The 22381-nt window shown below is 34.0% G+C and overlaps 1 protein-coding gene across 2 annotated transcripts; it reads right to left on the reverse strand.

The window, feature by feature from the left end:
- Positions 1-14039: 14039 nt before the first annotated feature.
- On the reverse strand, positions 14040-22225 carry LOC116127774 (CLP protease regulatory subunit CLPX1, mitochondrial). Of its 2 annotated transcripts, none has more exons than XM_031413419.1 (15): positions 21329-22225; positions 20626-20687; positions 19950-20050; positions 19170-19249; positions 18243-18293; positions 16803-16877; positions 16622-16699; positions 16245-16301; positions 16025-16095; positions 15827-15926; positions 15615-15719; positions 15073-15135; positions 14748-14870; positions 14400-14555; positions 14040-14296 (listed from the first exon to the last, which is right to left on the reverse strand). In XM_031413419.1, the coding sequence occupies exons 1-15, from the start codon at positions 21836-21838 to the stop codon at positions 14222-14224; spliced, it is 1707 nt and encodes a 568-aa protein (XP_031269279.1). In that variant the 5' UTR covers positions 21839-22225; the 3' UTR covers positions 14040-14221. The 2 variants fall into 2 exon arrangements, with proteins under 2 accessions (XP_031269279.1, XP_031269280.1); XM_031413420.1 differs by having other exon boundaries at positions 19950-20054; positions 21329-21462.
- Positions 22226-22381: the final 156 nt, after the last annotated feature.

Here is a 22381-nt window from a genome sequence, read left to right on the forward strand (position 1 = left end):
GCACTTCATGCACCAGCCAAGGAATAGGGAAGCGCATCCCCTCCACCAAAGTCTACTCATAGATGCTAACCCACCCTAGCATGGACCAGTCCACTCTTTTATGTTGGGTCGGCACTCTCATCTTAATGGAAGTCAGTATCTTGTACATATACCTAAGCTTCATAAGCTCTACCGATTTAATCCCAGATGACAGATTATCTACCAACATCCCCACTCCGGGGCGGCTCTGCTCATCCCCATCACCGCCATTAGTTGAAGGGCCCTCGCCATCATTAGCCTGACCCACATTAGTAACATCTTTCCATTCACACTCACCACTAGACCCTCCGTCGATCAATTTATCATCACTCAACTTTGCATCACGATCGCTCAACACATCACTAGGACGAAAGGCAATGCTCACTCCTCTGGATGGAGCCACCTCATCACCTTTTAGGATCACCACTATGGTCGATGCATCCTCGTACTCGTTCCCTCCCAACATCATGGTCCACGTCAGATACTTCGACCCCTAGTCGACTCGGAACTACTCTGTCACAGAGTCAAACTTCTCTCAATTATTTGTCTCGGCCCAACCCCATAAAACTTTGTCTTCCTCAAGATAAAAGACAAAAAGAATAACTCTTCATCTTCATCCTTCTGTCCAATGCAAACCCAAAAACCAATTCAACCCCTAAAAACAGCCTAAGAACCTAGTAAAACCACTCTTCCCTAAAAGTTCAAAACCAGATTCAATATAAGCCCAAATCCCCTGAAAATGCCTCTAAAACGTTTGGTTTTCACCTAGAAATAAGGAAAAAAAAATGAAAAACAAAGGAAAATGAACAAACAATGTAGAGATTTACCGTGAATGACAATCGGAAAAAGTTCTCCAAAGCAAAAGTTCGTCGACCCCCTCTCTCTCAAAACAAACTCAAATGGAAAAAATAAGTTCATAAAATGAAGAGACATTACTTAAGCAAGTTTGAGCTATAAAAGACAAGAGGCATGACACCATTGGCAATACAAAGGCAGAGACTTTTCGTTTTCCCGCCTCGCCTGTGGCATGAGTAGACCGTACGGGGTGGGATGCGTACACCTTCCACACAGCGCTTGAGAGTTCACTCACAAGGTTTGTTCGGCATAGCTAGACTGTATCGAATTAAATGCCTCGATGAGAAGATTAAGCACCACCTGTGCAAATTCAAAGGAACTAACTTTATCTCTAGTTGGCACGGCTATGTAATCACATTCGCTTGAACCATCATAAGGGAGCGGTCGCCAAGCCGTGTTACTATTCATGGTAGGATCGCTGCCAAGGTGACGTCGAATGGCATCAGTCTCTGGAATTGACCAAGACTAATCAACATCCTACTCGGCTCGGTGGTCTTGATCCACCAGCTAGATACTGCCGAAATAAAAGAATGGCAAATGCGATTCCCGGAATCGCCTTGAAGATGGTCTCAGTGGTCTCCAATCCTACATCCGAGCTGAACTAACTATGCCCAAAAAGCATCCCTAACGATCAAGCCCTCCTCCCGTGAGCAATGACATGTCTATATCCTAGATACGAGTAATAAGATCTACTCATCTACTCTTTAAGCTAAATACCCTTTAACTTAGAGAGTGAGGGACAAACTGTATGGGCCAAAATTCGTATTGGACTTGACAAGATCCAATAACATCATTAATATGTGACAACCCAGTGTCTTGGCCCAATCTCGGTTGAGCCCATGCTTAGAATACCTTGGGAATTGCCTGCTCTATGAGTTGGGTTATCTCTCGAGTTAAGCTAAACTGGGGTCCGGCCCAGTCGCCCATAGCAATCCATAACAAGGATTAGAATCCTAACCAAATTCCTCTTTTGACAAGATCCCGTATCTCAGTCAAAGAGGAAAGCCTAAAATGATAAAGGCAAATAATCCAATCTCTTCCTGAAAAGAGAACTCCTCTACCAAGTGGGACTCATATTCCTACTAGGATTCGAACCCCTTGGGCTCACTATATAAGCAAAAGCTGACCCTCTCATTAGGTATCCACAAAAATCACCTCTAAGCTCTAGCTCTCGTATTGTCAAACTCATTATCTACTTCAACTCCCCCGCATCGCTAAAGCTCCCTCTTAGCCGCAAGAAGACCACCCGCAGGTGCATCAAGGTTGTCAATGGCTCGCCCCACAGGATCCTGTCTTCAATTCAATTGTAAATTTTAGTGTTTACACGCATTAAATTCTTGGGCTTAATTTTTTCATATTTTATTGTTTTTAGCTTTCAATTGATTTGTTCATTTATAGAATTTATAAATATAACTTGTTATTGTTTTTTTTTTTTAAAGAACACACATGAGATGCCAATGTGCACAACTGCACGTATGCTTGATTGATATATTTAAATGAAGATAAAAAAGAAAAAAAGGGTATATATAAATGAAGGCTTGAGATAGTATAACATGAGTAGTAAAAATATAGAAGTAAGGGTTATTTTGTAAATAGATAGGGTTTAATTAGACATTTTATATGTTTGCAAATTTTAGTGGGGTAAATTTAGAGGTGAAGCCTAATAAGATAAATCGGGTGTATATATATAGTTTTTTATTTTTTAAAAAAAAAAAAAACCTTAAAGATTTTTATAATATTTTCAAGAGGACTTAACTATTTATCATGGGCCGAAAAAATTTAACCCTTAAATTACATCAAATAGGTTCTTTGTCTAACTAAATTTTAATTAAGATGAGTAGCACTACACTTACAATTTTTTTATACAACATTTTTATACAATCCTGATGTGACAGCTCGCAGTAGATTTGACCTATCTAAATACAAACTGATCAATCGCGAGCTATCACGCTAGGGTTGTATAAAAAAAGTTGTATGAAAAAATTGTAAGTTTAGTTTTATTGAATTAAGATATGTTACAAAATTGTAAATTGTTAAGATTAAAAATCACTTATCCTTTAATAAAAGTTTATTTGAGTACATCTTCCCAAATAATAAAATTTATTCACATAAATCTTTATAGTGATGTTATTGGCCCCCCACATTTTATCTTTTAAGAGCCCACTTCTAAGTATTTGTATACCCAACAAAATGTTTTAACATATGTAAATGTCTTCATAAACCTCATCTACTTCCAAAAATACTCTTTTATTATATTTTTAATTTTTTTTAGGCTTATTGTTTTCAATAAAATATTTAAAGATGAAATCCATTCACACTTGTTTTTACATTCAAGATTGTAAGAATAATAATTAAGAAATTTGAATGCATCAAACTAACTTATAATTTAGGAGAAGTGTAGAAAAATAAAAAAATTATTAATTATTACATAATCTTGATCAAACTTTGCACAAATTCCATCTTCTCTGTTTGAAAATAGAAATGAGGGTTTATTGAATTAGTGTGTATGATTGAAAGAGGAAATAAAATTTTTAGATTATTATAACTCTTTTATGTCTTATTTAGTAATTTTAATTAAAAATTTGGTAATACTCGGGGTCTAAAGAGCTAAAATATGGGGCCAGTAGCATCACTCAAATCTTCATTCTAAATACTATAAACTATGACAATGATTGGAGAAGAAAAATAACAGGATTATAAAATATGATGTCATTAATCTGTCTTTATTTTATCCAGAATTTTCTTTGAGATTTTCACTTGAATTTAAAAAAAAATAAAAATAAAATGTTCTATAAAAAATTGTTATTAAGCAAAGCCTAAATTAGTGCTAAATTCATAAATGATTTATTTTAGATATATTAATCCTAGAATTTAAACCTGAGTTAACTTATGCATACAAAATTTTGTTTCAAATACAGAAAGATGAAATCTTGTATGTAGTGAATGAACTCATGTTATGAAAAATTATGTTTGAATTATAAAGAAAATAGGTTTGTTAAATATGATAAACAATAATTCTTTAATCATGATGTTTTGATACTAGTAAAATATTAATTAATTAAATTTAATAATGTTTAAATGTCTTTATAAAATTTACATTAAAACGTGAATATCGACAATTAGTGAAAATTATAAATATATATTAATTTCTTAAGCATGAAATAATATTATTAGAAAAATGCTAAGTTTACAACCTAATCTCACAACCTTCTCTTACAACCTTAATGTGTCAATAGATTGATACTGTCACGTCAGTTCCCACCACACTCAAGGCACCCAAGGCACAACGAGAAACAAACAGTCGTTTCTTCAGAAGGAATAGTCGTTCCCTACTAAGAAACAATCATTCTTTTGTTAAGAACAATTGTTTCTTATGAAGGAACAACAATTCCTTTAATAAGAAATGGCAACAACCATGGTTGTTCTTACCTTGTTTCTCTGTCGGCACTCTATCAATTCCTTTCTTCTTTAATTTTGTTCTTCTTCTTCTTGGAAAAACCTTGTTCCTGAAGGATCTTCTTCTTCTTCTTGGAACCTCCTTGTTTATGAAGGAACAATCATTCATTCATAAAGAATGATTGTTCCCTATGAAGGAACGACCGTTTCTTTGGTCTAGTCAAAACCATTTTGTACCTTAAGTGTGGTGGAATTAACGTGACAGTGCCAACTCAATTGTCACGTCGGTAAGAGAAGTTTGTGAGAATATGTTATTGTTGGCCTAGCATTCCTCATGTTATTATGATATGTGTGTGGTAGGGGTGTTCCGATTTTGTGAACCAAATCGGTTGTTTGGTTTAGGAATTTTCTTGAACTAAGACCAAACTAGTTAAAGGGAAACCTGTTTTTTTCGGTTAACCGGTTTTGAACTGGTTTTAATTTTATATTTTATATATTTTTTTAATTTAATATTTTTATAATAAACCAGATTTTTAATTTTTAAATTTTTTTTTAATAAACCAGTAAAATCGGTTTTGGTTAACCAATTTTCATATTCTCCTAAATTGGTAATCGAACCAAAAATTCAATTTTTTATTTTCTTTGAATCGAAGCTGAACCGATTTTTTGGATAACAAAAAATTTGGTTTGGTTCGGTTTTTGCATTTCTTTTGTGTGTGGTAAAAGTAGGAAGATTTAAGTAATGTTTTCATGTTTCTACAAAACAAGTAAACTAACGCACTTCCAGCTCATTTAATGTGGGATCTAAAATTTTTTGCCTTAAAATCTAACATAAATCTTCAATTATTTATCTATTTTAATAAGGTAATTAAGATTTGAAATTAAAATAATATTACATATTATCTACTCGCTAGCTCTCTAAATTATGATATTAATCATGTTAATCTTTTTCTTTTTTCAAAACGAAAACAATTAAATGGACGAGTATTACATATTTTTAACCAAAAAAAAGGGGAAAAATAAAAACAAGAACTAATTGAACATTGTCATGCCTAAAAAATCACACTGATGTTAGCATTACCTAAAAGACAAAGTGTATTAGCTGTCAAAACTCAAACCACCTCAAAGGGATATTACATAACACATGTTTCACCTTTATCAAAATAAAGGATTAGGATGAATGAGAGTTCTCTGTTAATGTAAGCCCTAGGAACCAATCGTGTTGTCGGTTCCAAGGTACTATGTTTTGTATATATATATAATTTTTATCTTATTAATAAAAGAAAGTATTCTTATTTCACATGTGGTTTATTGCTTTATTTATATATGTGTATTACATGTTGAATGTTCGGATGATACAAATCTTTAGAAGATCAAAATCATCAAAGTATTCCTTACATAAGTACTATTAATTGGGCAATAATATTACATATTAGGCATGATGAATGCCTTCGTTGAATTTCATGTGATGGTATTAGTGTGGGTGATTATAAAAGTTATATCACTAAGGCATTAGCATGGATAAGCAATTAGTGAACTGTTTATCGAATATGGTCATTTATGATGAATCACATGGACATTTAGAATGCAATCAATGATGCATCATAAGATTGTACTAGTGTACTATTAATCCCTAGACCTGATATATCACGGTTGATTCTGCATAAACGCATATGATTTATATGATGTATAAACACAAAACTAATCATATCATGTGTAAAAAAGCCGATTTGGCCATGTGTTATTTATGTGTGAAGACAAGTGATAGTCTAGATGGGATCCATTGACTTGGTATAGATTGATATCAAGTTCCTAGATAAATGTCAAGATACATTGGAAAAGGGAAATCTCTGGCCGAGGTATATAAAATGTTACCTGAAAGGTTGTTTCATGGTGATACGTTCCGTTTGTAATGATTGTCAATTTGATATAAGATTAAGACAAAAATTTAGAAATACCATGAATCCATTCTTAATTGGGATTAGACAATGGAAGGATTTAATTACACAATGCATATGATTATAAAAGGGTTTATTGGAGTATATCTTCATTGTGACTTAAGGGTTATGGAACATTGCTAGATGTCTATCATAATCGGTAGAAGTTTCGATCATAAAGAGTTATGAAGAAACGTATCAAAATAGACTGTGATATTGGACCCACAACTAGGCCACAGTGAACCTAATAGGTCACACATAAAAACTAAGGAGAATGGAGAAATAGCCAAAGAGAGTTGATTATCCAAGGTTGGCTAGCACCTATCAATGGTAATAAGTTATTTATATTATTATCATTAAATTAGATCCAATGAAGGGTTATATTAGTTATTATGAATAATTTAAGAGTTAAATTGCTAATTGGAATTAAATGGAATTCCAATTCATAATTAATCATTTTCTTTATATTAAATTGGATTTAATAATGGGTCGTAATTGTAAACATATAAACAATTTAAGGTTTAAATTGTTATGTAAACAATTAAAGGTTAAATTGTTATGTAAACAATTAAAGGTTAAATTGTTAATTATGATTACATGTGTAATACCCAAGATGTCAAAGGTATGTTCCCAACTCAAAACAGTCATTTAGATGTTAGTTTTATGTTAAAAAGCATAAAATCTAACAAAAAGCAAAATAATCATTTTGCCTTTGGATAAGCATTGCAAAACTCAAGGATGAGTAGACTTAGTTGCATTTAATGACATTAATTATGTAATAATTATGTTTAGTGCCAAATGACCAAAATGCCCTTATATGGAGAATTAAGGATTTATGAGTTATACAATTAAAATAATTGGGCCAATAGCATAATTTTGGAAAATTAATGAAATATTTTCCTATAAATGAGAGGAAATTCGTTCAAGCCAAGGAAGATATCATTTCTTCAACCTTTCTTCCATTTTCTCTCAAATCTTCCATGAAACAAGCTTTCTCTCTCTAAGTTTTGAAGAAGTATTGCATAATTTTTCAAGGAGAACAAGATAGGAGCCTTGGATCTTCAAATTGAAGGTTTAAGGATTAAGGTGTAAAAGAAGATAAAGACAAAGGATTTGGTGGGAGAATTCTTTAAAAAGGTAAGGAAGAACCTCCCATGACTTTAGGGATTATGCTAAGGTTTGTAGATTTTAATGAAACCTTAAATTAATGCTTTAAGGCATAGAATTAGTTGATGGCAAGTGTAATTGAACTCATTAATGTTATTTATTGCCTTGAATTCATTATACATGAAGTTATTGCCATTTATGTTTTATGAGTTGTTATGTTTAATTGAAGAAAATGAAGTATTGACGTTGATTGTGGCAAAACTTGTAGTATTGGAGGCCACATGGTGTTGAATGGTTGCCATTAGAAGTGTTGATATGTTGTTTGCATTAACTTACAATGTTCTAGCAATGATGGATGATCATGGGAGTGAGGTTTTACCCTTCCTTTAAGTTGTTAAAGACTATTAAGGAGAGGTTTAATTGATCCATAAGTTGACATATTAATTGTCAATAGAAGTTGATATGGCATGGTTTAATATGAAAAATTCGGATTTGGCAATTTTAGGGGTTATGTTAAACATGCTTTAGTATTTTGACCATAACTTGACTTATAAAAATCGAAATTAATGAGATGGTTCTTGAAGCATTAGAAATTTAAGACATAGCCCTATAACTTTTATGCTTATGCCAAGAGCCAATTCGTTTGAGAAATGGATGGAAAATGGCCTGAAGAATAAACTTTGGTTATTAAAGTTTAAGATTTAACATGATCAATTCTTATGATTATGAATTGATTATTAATGTATTGTTGTAATTAAGCCATGTACTAATGTTTACCCATCAGTTAGATGATCTTTGAAAGATATACATGGTCATGCATGCGAATGTATGATTAATGTTATGAAATGGCATGAAGATGCAATGTAATATATGTTTCAAGATGATGAATGTGAGCAAGAGGTAATGTAAATGGATTGATAATCCATAGATGAATCGAAAGTATTAAGCTCACTAAAACATGTATTTACATGTCATAAAATGTTAAAGATGCATATAGATAGGATGGAAAACATGTAAGCATATTCACCGGTTGAGGAAAGATATATATATGCTTTAGATGCTAAATAACGCGTAAGCACGTCTCTCAATGATATGAGCTCTAGATGAATTTGAGACTAGATGAGAGGAAAGATGAATATATGCTTTAGATGCTAATTAACACGTAAGCATATCCTTGTATTCCGGTTGAGGAAAGATGAATATATGCTTTAGATGCTAAATAACGCGTAAGCACGCCTCTCGATGATATGAGCTCTAGATGAATTTGAGGTTAAATGAAAGGAAAGATGAATATATGCTTTAGATGCTAAATAATGCATAAGCATGCCTCCCGATGATATGAGCTCTAGATGAATTTGAGGCTAAATGAGAGAAAAGATAAATATATGCCTTAGATGTTAAATAACGCATAAGCATGCCTCCCGATGATATGAGCTCTAGATGAATTTGAGGCTAGATGATATGAAGTGCTTAAGACGCTAAGAAAAGTCCGATCGGCTAGACGTTAAATGATTCATATACATTTAGTTGCATTACATGAGTTATGATGTTATTTACATCATGAGATGATTTGTACTCATGTTAGATGATATTTAGATGTTATGTCATGACATGTGATGTGTGTGTACTATGTTTACATACTTATTTGTATGTGTACACTTGATGTTTTATATGACCATGGGGAAGATGATGAAACATATATGAGTTAGTAAAGAAAATGAACCATACTTAGATGCAAAAGAGGTGTGGTATGTGAATGAATGTGTTTGAATGAATGTCAAATAACATACTTGGTATTAAATGGATCATTCCTTACTGAGCGATTAGCACTCACCCTTTCATGGTTGAATGTTTTATAGGTAATCCAAAAGCGAATGATGCTAGAGACAGCAAGGCTATGCGTGAGAAGAGATAATTTATTGTCATCCTGACGTTTTATCTTGATGTAAATAATTTAAATGACAAATGTTTTTTAAACACCTTTTTAAAGCTTTCACCATATGAATGAAAATGACATTAATACGTTTTGATTGATTGATGCCCAAATGAATTCAAATTTTTATTTTTATTTTATTTTTGAAGGCACAAATTTTGATCCTGTGGTACATCTTATAGTAATGTTTTGGACATTATCATTATCCTTGCATAGGTTTTCTAAATACAACTCGTTCCCCAGACATGAATTCTCTGGATTCTCATTAAGGGATATTCAAAGGGTACCTGACTAGGGAGGGGTTTTACAACATGTTAATCCAATGTTATTATTTAAAGAAGTTTAATAACTTCATAATAATTATGAAATTATTTACAACTCCAAAAATAATTATGGAATTGTTTAAGGAAGTCCAAAATAATTATTGAATTGTTTACAAGGCTACACATATAAAGAAAAAGATATATCAGTTTTAGTGTAGAGATAAAAAAATTCTAAGAACCTTAAATATCTCTCTTGGCCTAATTCTTCTTTTACCTTGGTGTAGATACTCTTTTGTTTAATTTTTCTTGAAATTAAAAGTCTCCAAGGTTGCTAAGGACTAAAGGTAACAAGCTATACCTTACTTATTTTCAATTTAATTGAATTTTTTTGCAAAATACTAATATACATATTATAGTATCACATGTATCATTCTCCATGTATTCCAACTTTCACTCTCCATGTGTCAAGGCAACTTGTAAAAACACTCATTACGTTGAGCTCAATGGTATATAAATGGACACTTCTCTTCATGAAAAATGGGCGGGTTGGGCATATGAGAGCTAGGCATACGTTTGAGCTTTATTATTTTTTCTCTATAAACAAAGCATTTCTCTATTTTTGTACGCCTTATAGGCAATATCAGAAAAGAGAATAATAAAATAACAACGGATGTAAGATCCACTTTAAGCATCCGAACCACTATAAACATCCCTCTTGTCAGTCTTTTATTTATGTTTCTTCAGATATATATCACCTCAGCACCCTAATCAACTCTCATAATCAATCATGTGTAATTTCTAAGACCTGCTTAGCACTTTGCACGTGTGCGGTTGTTGGTGTAAATCAAGCATCAACAGTTTGACGCTAGAGGAAGGGCATGATTCACATCAGCTCTCAATATTTTTCTAGATAAAGTTTGAATTTGGCAAAGTGGTACATGAGAATTGTAACCCTTCGAGTAAGTTTTCCGATGGTCCAAGAATCATCAAAATCCAAGGTCTACAACTCAAGTTATCGTCAAAATACTAGAGTTTATTCTTAGATCACAGCTCTCAGATCACGTGGCCAGATCGCCTAGATCGCACTAATCAAAGCTCTCAAATCGTGTGGCCAGATCACATGCATCAGAGCTCAGATCACGTGGCTAGATCACACACATCAGGGCTCAGATCACGTGGCTAGATCGCCCAGATCGCAAGCATCAGAGCTCTCAAATCGTGTGGCCAGATCCCGCACATAAGAACTCTCTGATTGCGTGGCCAGATCACCTAGATTGCACGTATCAAAGCTTTCAGATCGCGTGGCTAGATCTCCCAAATCACATGCACCAGAGTTCTCAGATCGTATGGCCAGATCTCTCGGATCACAAGCATCAGAGCTCTCAGATCAGAATGAGCCCCCAAGCTCTCTAGCTCCCAAGCTATCGAGCTCCCAAGCTCTTGAGATCATGAGTTTAGATCATCTAGATCATGCTTCTAAGCATTCAGATCACACTCCCGAGAGGTCAGATCATGCTTTTGAGCACTCAGATCGCACTCCTAAGCGGCCAGATCGTGCTTCTGAGCACTCAGATCGCGTTCTCATGCACTCAGATTGCACTTAGATCGAACTCCCAAGCGGCCATATCATGCTTTTGAGCACTCAAATCATGCTCCTGAGCAGCGAAATTGTGCTTTCGAGCACCCAAATCGCACTTTCAAGCAGCCAGGTCGTGCTTCCGAGCACCTAGTTCATACTTCCGAGCACTCAGATCGCTAATCTCAGTTCTCAGATCAAGCTTCATGCTTTCTGATTGAACTTCTTGTGTTCTCAGATCAAGCTTCACGCTTTCTGACCAAACTCCTTGTGTTCTCAGATCAAACTCCACACTTTCTGATCGAACTCCTTGTGTTCACAAATCAAGCTCTACACTTTCTAACTGAACTCCTTGTGTTCTTAGATCAAGCTCCGCACTTCTGATCAAACTCCTTGTGTTCTTAGATCAAGCTCAACGCTTTCTAATCGAACTCCTTGTGTTCTTTGATCAAGCTCTGCGTTTTCTGATCGAACTCTTTGTGTTCTCAAATCAAACTCCGCCTTTTTTGATCGAACTCCTTGTGTTCTCAAATCAAGTTTCGCTCTTTCTGATCAAACTCTTTATGCTTTCTGATCAAACTCCTTATACTCTCTGATTGAACTCCTTATGCTCTCTGATCGAGCTCATTAAACTCTCAGATTGCGCGCTTCAGATTGCTTAGATCGTGGGCATCAGATTGTTCAGATCGCATACCTTAGATCGTTCAGATCGCACTCCTCAAGCTCTTGGATCGAGCCTTTATCAGATCGCGATCAGCTCCTAGCTCTCAAATCGTGATCAGCTCTTAGCTTTGAGATTGCAAACAGCCTCAGATCGTGTTCTTAGCTCTCAGATTGCGATCAGTTCTCAGTTCTTAGTTCTCAGATTATGACCAGTTGCCAGCGTCAGAAAAAATGTGTAGAAAACTCAAAACAGCCCCAAAACATGCTGAGACAATGGTTTTGGCCCTAAAAATGGTGCTAATCGGGTTTCCTAATTGCCACGAAGTAGACCTTAGAATGAGCTTTCCGTGGATATCTTACGGACCAAAACTCCTCCTGGATCAAAAGTTATGGTTGTTTTAAGTTGGCATGTTCGTTTAGGACCTTTGAACCGTGCGTTTTGGCTTCTGACACTTAGCTTTCTCCAGGAATTCATCTACTAGACATTTTATATCAATTATTAGATCGTGATCAGCTTCAGATCACTCCAATCTCTCAGATTGCAGTCCTAGTTCTCAACACTCTATCACGCTAGGCATAGTTCGAGCTTTTCAATTCGAGACTGCAGCCTATGGTGTGGTAGCCATTCAAATCAAAGACCTGAGTTTTTTACGTGCAATTACGCACTCCAAAAACTTGGGGGGATTCTGTTACGCCTAAAAAATCACAATGAGGTCAACACTGCCTAAAAGACAAAGTGTATTAGCTGTTAAAACCCAAACCGTCTCAAAGAAATATTATATAATACATGTCCCACCTTTTATAAAAATAAAAGATCAAGATGAATAAGAGCTCTCTATGTGTCAAAGCAACTTGCAAAAGCACTTATTACGTTAAGCTCAAAAGTGTATAAAAGGGCACCTCTTTTCATGAAGGGGCTGGCTGGGCATATGAGAACTAAACATTCTTTTGAGCTTTATTATTTTTTTCTCTATAAACAAAATATTTCTCCATTTTTGTACGTCTTATATAAGAAAAATAGTCAGAGAATAATAAAATAAAAGTGGATGTAAGATTGGCTTTAAGCATTCGAATCACTACAAAAATCTCTTTTGTGAGTCTTTTATTTATGTTTCTTTAAACATATATCATGTCAGCACTATAATCAATTCTTATAGTTAATCACGTATAATTTCTAAGACCTACTTAGTATTTTGCACGTGCGAGGTTGTTGGTGTCAAAATTAAGCATTAACAAACATGGACTTCATATTTATCACATAATAATAATAAGAAACTTTTTTTTTATTGTTTTCATTTTTCAAATAGTAAATAAAGAAACGATCACATATCTCAAAATTTGAAAATATAAAATCCAAATATTTTAATTTTAATTTTAATATTTGACAACAAAAGCACGTAACATTGAGTGATGTTAAAAGAGTAATGCTAGCTTTACTCACTTCCCCTACTCACTTCTCTTACTCACCTTTGTAAATATAAAGCATAGTACAAGTACCATAAGCATAGTACAGGTATCATATGTCATTTTAATAAAGGTAAATAAGAGAAGTGAGTAGAGGGAGTGAATAAAACTAACATTTTTCATGTTAAAAAATGAATAAGGCTAGCATTTTTCATGTTAAAAAGTCTACGTTGAAACTTTAGTCTTACCTATTTATTTTATTGTTATTTTAATTTTAATTTTTCTGGGTTGTTATTTTATTGTTATGTTAAAAAGTCTATTGTTACCAAATTGTTAACCAAAAAAAAAAAATGATAATATTATCAATTTAAGTTTAAATGAAGGGTTAATAACAATAACTTCTTTTAGATAGTATTATTAATAATAAAAATTCCACTATAATTATAATAATAACATAAATCCTCATTATTAAAGTTTTTGCGTTAAAAATAAACTACATTAGAACAATTAGGTAATTTCGCCTAACCCATCATCTTGTAAATTCGAGAAATACACTAATGACTCATTCATGGTAAAAGAATTTATGTTATTTATAAAATCTCGAGAATAATTTAGATATTTTATTTAACCTAAGAAAAAAACCAGTAATGAATAACAAAAATCCCAATAAGATAATAACGATGAACAATAAACTTTCCTTATCGATGCAGCATTTTAAATGTTAAAATAAACAACAAAAAGTCAATTTAATGCATATTCATCAATTCATAATAAAATAAACTCACTGGTTTCCTAACAACAAAAACTTTTATTATCTCTGAAAGGAGATTTTTTTTATTATTCAATTAAATCTGAAAAGAAAGTTGAAATCATTAAAACTCTGCCAATAAATAATAACATAACTATAATTCAATTTTGGCCACCAAGGAGGGTAATATGATGAATACAGAATTTCGATGAATTGTAGATTTGTATATATAAATATAATTGCACAAATTAATTTACTAAATTTATTATGTACACAGAGAGATTGAGTTACAGCTAAAACATCTATAAAAACATAACATTATCACATGCTGGCAACAATTGATGGAATCTCACTATCCACTTCGCCCTCTCCATCTGTTGTACCCTCCACACTTTTCTGCAAAACACAATGTGAAACATTATGAATAATCAGCTCAAAACAGAAACCTGATGAAAAAAAAGATATTGTTTGAGGGGGCGATAGATAGTTAGATACACACCTCTAAGTCCTTCCTTTTGTTTTGAGAAAGATAACGATCCAATGCGCCCTTACCGTAAAGAATCTTAGCTCCACAACCGCGTTCCTCTGATCCTACAGCCTCTTCGTCGACTACGACAGCATCTATTACATCGTCTCCTCTCCTAACATCAGGAATCTGCAAATAGATAGTAAAAGCAGTAACCTACTGAATTTCCCTCCGACACAGCCGAAATCTTAGATAAAGAGAAAGATTTCAAAGAGATTTGTCAAAAAAAAAAAAATTTGAAAACTGGTCGGTTAAAAACATATATTCAACTTTTTGGCAACTTTTTCAGCGAGCTCTAATCCTAGAGGTAAAATGACATACCTCATACATGGCATCCATCAATATGCTTTCTAATAGTGATCTTAACCCCCGAGCTCCCGTATTCTTGCTTATTGCCTTTTTAGCAATTAATCTCAATGCACTTTCTGTGAAATGCAGCTTGACCTGAAAAGCAATACCGAAGTGACATCAGAGAGACTAAAAAGGAATCATGCTTTAAGAAAACAGTAGCATATAAGGTGGCTTAGAGAAAACCAATTGATTCCTATTCTCACATGAAAATGGAAAAAAGTACTAAAAAATCATAAACATTGTGAAAGGAAATGAACCATCTAGGAATAAATAGGTGCCCCAGAAAAGAACTTACACCGTTCATTTGGAACATCTTTTTGTATTGCTTCCCGAGGGCATTCTTTGGCTCTGTCAGGACCTACACATATCAATACCAAAAAGGAGTCATATAGGAAGCTAATGTAACAATAGTGAACTTGTAAAAGGTAAGAATGACACCAATCATATATTTCCACCATATGCATTTGCATTGGAAGTCTGGAGCAACAAGGAATCACTCAAAGATTTCATACCACATCAATCAAAATGTTTTAGCAGCGGATTTGAGAAAGCAATACAAGTTATTATAGGCAAGGTGCATGTCCGAGTTTTCATCATTTCTTTATATCTTTTCAAGTTTTTTATAAGAAACTCAATTAAGATGTTATCAATAAAAAATAAGTACATCTCAATTCAAGTGCCAGAGGTCCACCTTTAGTTTATCATAATGTATTAAATAATTATAGAAATTCAATCCTATTTTTCATTTAAAAGAGAACTAACAACCTGAGGAAATGCCTGAAATTGATAAGTTCATCAGCCAATTATTTTTTTGTTAAAGAAACAGCAAGATAGTACCTGAACAAGTTGATTTTCTGTTAGCGCCAACAAGCTAACAAGAACAGGAAATCGTCCAACAAATTCTGGTATCAGACCATATGCAATGAGATCACTACTTTCTACCTGCAAACATGAGAGTTCTTATGAAAAGTGAGTTTCTGAAATGCTGCTTGCAATAATAAAGCCAAAAAGCTGTTAATTGTTAATTTAAGACTAGTATGTGCACTTACAGTCTCCATCAAAGTTGAAGCTACAGCAGCATCTGTAACACCGCTAGCCCTCATGTTAGCCCGTACTGGGGCACCAAATCCGATAGATGAATCTTGACGCCTATAATGGGTACACTTTCAATTTACAATAAAATAAAATAAACCAATATTACACATATCAGAAGAGCTTTGATATTGTAGCTTCTGTATTGGTATAACCTTTCTGATATTGTTTTCTCTATGTCAATAAAGGCGCCCCCACATATGAAAAGTATATCCTTTGTGTCAATCTGCAGAAAAGGCCAACGCTTGAGTGAGAGATGTTTTAACAAATATGAACGAATATGGTTTACACTATGCCTTGTATCACAAACATATTTCTATCATCTTAAATAAGAATAAAAGCATGAAGTGTTGTCCCAAACCACATCACATTTACCTGAATGTTGTCACCTCTAGGATGCTTTCGAGCTCCTTTCTCAGGAACATTGACAACCTAGATAATAAAAAACTCCATATCAGAATATAAATAAATCAACAAAGTTGGTTTACTCAACTATGACCAAGTGTTGGAAATCCATTACATCTAGAGATTAAAATGTGTAAGACTTGTCCTAAGGCTGTAATGGAAATAGGACTCAAAAACCTGTTAATTTTGAAAATACCCGGGAAATTGAAAATAGAACAAGACTAATTGATTTTAAGAAAAAAGTACCAAGAATTGTAAAGAGACTCAGTCCAAGTTGATAGACTAAATCATAAAGAAAGAGAATGATAAAGCAATTTGTCTGATTTTATGTAAATAAAGTCACTTACTGTTCCTTCCAGCATTTTTAGTAAAGCTTGTTGAACACCCTCTCCAGACACATCTCTACTGATATTAAGGCTCTCAGCCTGCAAAATAAATAAGCAAAACATGTAGGGAGTATAAAATTAAATAAATATATAAAGAAGTGTTCAAACAAAAATGTTTTGAATATGAAGAAGTGAGGAGAACCTTTTTGGTGATCTTGTCAACTTCATCAATATAAACAATGCCCTGCTGAGCAGCTGCAACATTATAATCAGCAACCTGAGATTTGTAATATAAGGAACAACTTTAGATCAGATTTCCATTACACGTTATACGTAGAAAGAAAACTGCACTTCCAAACAAATTTCCAAAACACAAAAGACTTCATGTCTATCTAATAAAGGTACCAGAGGTATGATGGCTTCACCAAAATCAACTTCCATATGCGAACCTAAATATTACCACATCAAGGCCCACCTAATAATAATTTTATCTCCCTTTTACATATCTAAGAGATTTGGATAAAACCAAACGACTCCAACAGAAATCAACCGCAAGCAGTAAAGATTCTCCTTTTGATATATAAGGTTATATTGCGGCACCCACATTTCTTCTAAGCCTAACAGAGAACCATTGAGATGACAGCAACAAAGGCAAATGAAGAACAAAATAGACTAAATGTACTGATCCTTGTTCACAAAGCATGATATCTCTGTTTTGGCACACAACCCTCATGGTTTTGTTTTTGGGATTTAACCCAAAAAAGCTTCTTCTTGAAGACAACATTATTCTACTTCTTTTCCTTTTGCTTTATCTAAATAAGGTTTGCCACATGGCATTACTTGGTTGGGCAAGTAAATTTACTTATGACATTTTACAACTAAAACCTTCCTTGTCTCTACTTTTCTTAACAACTCTCATTCAATTTTAATATCACTTATCTCCTATTGTGTCCTACCAAATTAAGAGTATGCAATTCACAAGTAAAACAACTTAATTAATATAAACACAATCAATTAAATAAATAAATAAATCCTTATATCGCTTCTTAACTATGACAATCAATGAAACAAACACAATATATTAAATAAAGTTACATTTACCTATAACTAATTTTATTAACTAACATGACCATACCTCTTCTTGGTATCATTCGACACAGAGGTGTCATACCATAAGCTCATAACTAATCCATGTTATTGAGCTGAGGATGCACCACATTAATTTAGAACCTTTTTAAATTTTTATTCAATTTCAGTTCAGAATGACATTTGACTTCAAAAGATTACAAAATTCTGGTTGCCTATGCAGTGAAAGCACCAAAGTGAACATACAAACAATGACATTGTCTCCTTTAAAAAAATGATCAACAGTTCCATCGCTCTGTGACTAGATCTATCTACAAGAAACTGAACTTTCACTCTCATGGATGCCTAAAATCACAACACCAGACAGTTTACACCATAAAACTATTAAGCGAGCACTTTATAGAAAAATTTCACTTGGTAAAAATATCAATGGTGAAATCATAAATTATGATAAGATGCAAGGTTGGACGCATGTTACCATAGGTAACATTCACTTAAACAAATCGCACTACATTTCTAATTGTTGTATGTAATAAATTGTGTTTCTAAAAGTTACCGTGAGGAGCTTGTATAATATGGACTCCACATCTTCCCCAACATATCCTGCCTGCACAAAACATACAATTGCCACAACAAAATGAGTCCCAGTCACAAATTTTGTGGAACTTCCAACCCAAGCATAGCAACCAAATATTAAATAAAGAGCAGAATAATAATATCTTCATAAGCATATGCATCACTTGCTATTGATATAACTAAAGATGCCAAAAAAAAATACATTTATAGAAAGTAAAACATGGTATCTGCACGTATGAGTGCTCCAATATGCATATGTACACATTCTCCGAGAGAGAGAGTGAGAGAGAAGGCAGGGAACTAAATTCTGGCATAAACCAAAGCTCAAATATCATACTATAACTGAAAGAAAATCTAAATAACCAGTAACACAAAGGATAGAGCTTTGCTATAACCAACAGAGCTACCTGAACCACTTCCATAAAGTCTGTTTTCTTCATCAACAGTATGTTTTATTTTTTGAACTGAAATCATATTCCACCCAGAACAGAAGAAGTGGGGGAAGGTTTCTAAAATATGAGGAGCTTTTGAATAAAACAAATTCATCATTTCTCATATATCACTACTACCAATGTGAATGCTCTTTTGCTGTAGATATTCACCCAACCAGAAGAATCAAGCAAAGCACCCGACAGCAAATAATTGTAAGACTCAAATGATACAGAGCTAAACATAGATGCAAGTTAGGTATTAAATTACACTTCCCTGAAGAATTAAGATACTGAAAACCAAAACTAATTTTCCTCAAATCCTTGAATGCTACTCTTCTCAAGAGAGCAGGACTTTAAATATTGCATGACTATTTCAAATTTTAGCAAAAATGCCCAAAGAGGAAAAAACAATCATAAAAAAAAAACAAAATAAAAAGGAAGAAAAAGGTAAAACACAAAAAGAGTATACAACTTGCCTGTGTCAAAGTAGTTGCATCTGCAATAACAAAGGGAACATTCACAAACCGTGCCAAGGTTTTGGCAAGTAAAGTCTTCCCTGTCCTTGAAACAACATCAGTAGAGAACAAGTGAGACCAGTAACGGACAGTGGCATGGTGATAATCAATTAAACATAAATTCTATGTTGGATTATTTCACAGTTAAAATTTGGCTGCAAAAAGTGGGCCACAATATAATTCAAGGGAAAAAAAGCCCCAACAAAATTTTGAGGAAAAAAAAAGTTGACAAGCAAAAGTTTAGAGCAATTAAATTCGCAAAGATTAATGCGGGTCATAATAAAAAAGCAGGCTCTAGAATAGTAAATTCAGAACGGTCCTGCTCTCACAAACACTCCTTAGATACATTGCTGCTTGTGCTAATAGAGCAGGAAAAAAGATAAATAGAAATTAGGAAGAAGTTGAATAAGGGTTTTCACCACCCCCAAGAAAAAAAAACGTATCTATTCAACAATGTAGAGAAACTAATGTATCAAAGGACCAATAGCACTGGTAAAGCATTCAAAATACACCAACACTGATAGCTGCAATCCACAAGTAATACATCTAAAGGAGAGAAAAAGGTGTATGCAACCCATGACAAGGAAGTAGTAACTATTACTCATCCCTCTAGAATAAGATACAGCAATTCTAGAATCAGGAGGTATGGTCCAAACTTGCAGATGATTCAAAATAGTGAAGTTAACTGAAAAATATACAAGTACACTCTACATGGTCAAAACAAGGATAACAACAAATTACCTGAGCCTGTTGGCCCCATTACCAGAATGTTACTTTTCTCCAGTTCCACATTATCGTCATCTGCTGTCTCTACTACGTAGCTACTAGAATCTCCGGCTGGCCTAACTTCCCAAGTGATTGTAAGCATGTTAACAATTGAGCTTCCTCTCAAAGAACATGACCAAAGCAAGAAAAAGCAACTCACAGGAACATGCATGCACGCAAAAAATGTAGTAACACTTGTATCTACCCAGAAATATACAAGTTTTGACCATAACAACAATAAGACATTAGTAATTGTAACATAATGCATACCTAATATAAGGTTTAATATTTAATATTTATTATGCACGCTGAAAAAGGCTAAAAGGGGTTGTTATATTTCTTTCCTTTATAAGTTTGAGTATCATATGCTTTATATACATGCTCTCTCAATCATAATATTGTTAACCTAACCCACACTGGGTTTCCTGGTGTGACTTCAATTTCTAAGATATTGGCCACATCTATAGTCATGCAATGCAGTGAATTGCCCTTAACTATTTATCTTCTTTTCTTTTCTTTTCTTTTTTCAAAGGTGTTCTATAAGTATTTCAGATGAATTACCCAGCTTCCATACTTCCCAACATAAGAATAAGCAATGAAAACAGAAAATAGAATAAAACAAGTGAGTATGCGTTGAGGGTATAGAGCTAACCGTTTTTGCAAAGACTCATTATAAATTCTCATATAGTGATTGTAAACCGCCACAGAGAGCACCTGTATTCAAGATAAAAGTATTAAAGAAAAAGAAGAAATGACATCGTTTTTACTCAACATAATGTGGACGTTGTGTGCATCATAAACAAGGGCTGATAATCATAGAACAAAAAATGTAGATGCCACACTTCACACTCTTCCAACAAAGATGATCACAAACACAAGCACATGAAAACATCTTTCCATTTTTTACCCATATGCGAAATCAAAGCGTTCCGCGGTTGGAAAAGGGCAATAAAGCAAAACAAGTATCTGCACTATATTCCTCAAAATCCAGACGATTCAAAATCATTGAAACCACATTTACAACTAACATAGCCACGTAAAAAACAAAAGTAAGAAACACCACAAAATGAAAATGTCCCAAGATTCTCTACTTAAACTACATCAAAAGGCATGCAAACATGCAATTTGCATGTAAAAAACCCAATGAAACAAAATACTTTACATTCAAACTCAAAAACTCAATAAGCAAATAGCACACTAGCACTAACCACACTTGTTGCTTTTTAAGACTTTAGCACACAAAACCAAAGCATAACACTTTCTAACAAAGAAAATAAACACCTCAAATACAGCAACTAACCAATGCGAAAACAAATTAACAAACACTACACACACACAGAGCCGTACAAATTTACCTTTTTTGCCCTCTCCTGCCCAATCACAAACTTATCAAGCCCCTGACAGATTTCCTTAGGAGTTGGAAACTTGTGCCCCAAATTGGATCCCCCCCAGCACCCATCCTTCGAACCAGACCCGCCTCCGCCTCCACGGGCCAAATTCTGACCCAGGCCACTGCCCCGAACCGTAATTCCATCTCCGGGAGGCTGCCACACCTCTGGTGGCTCCCCATACGAGTTCATCATAGTACTACTGCTACTACTATTTCTATCAAACCCTTTAACCGCGTTCAAATTAGAGCCCTTCTCAATCAATTCACCACGAAGAGACACGGGTTTGAATGAAGTGAAGTGATAAGGCATGTTGTTGAAGTGATCGTCGTATTTCGTACGGTTCGTACAGTAAGAACTGGCCACGGCCACGCGGCCAGCGTGCATGTAATTGAAAATCAAGTACCTGTACTGAGACACCGTCAAACAAGCCGTTGCCTTGGAGGATTTGGATCTGATTGCTGCTAAAGCAGCCATTGGATTAAACTTTAACAAATTTACCCGGGAAAGAGACGGAAATTCAGGTTTCAAAAAATTGAAATTTTTGTTGAGGGTTTGAAATAATTGTAGGTGAATTCAAGTGGGCAGCTGTTAGATTTTGAAGATGACAACCAGAATTGAAGGAAAATTAAATCTACCAAATATTCCCGGGAAAGCGAGGGAAAATAATGTTAAGAAAACATGGAAAATTTGTTGAGGGGTTTGACAGAATTGGAGGTGAATCGAAGTGGGTAGGTGTTAGATTTTGAAGATGAGCATGAGAGTGGGAGGAAAATAAACAGAAACAAACAACCGTCAACACTCAACGGCAGAGAAGAAGATAAAATAAAATAAAATAAAACAAAAATATCTGCTGTTATTGTAATTGGATAAGATAACAGGAGTTTTTTTATTTATTTTCATTAGTTCTCAATGTTTCGAGATTGAGAATGTAATAAAATAAATTTTGTGACAGTAATTAGGGAAAACGACACCGTTGTGACTTGGCTAATTGCAGACCAATATTCTCCTGCTTGGCAT

This window comes from Pistacia vera, unplaced genomic scaffold, assembly GCF_008641045.1.
Source record: "Pistacia vera cultivar Batoury unplaced genomic scaffold, PisVer_v2 Contig195, whole genome shotgun sequence".
NCBI classification, from domain to species: domain Eukaryota; kingdom Viridiplantae; phylum Streptophyta; class Magnoliopsida; order Sapindales; family Anacardiaceae; genus Pistacia; species Pistacia vera.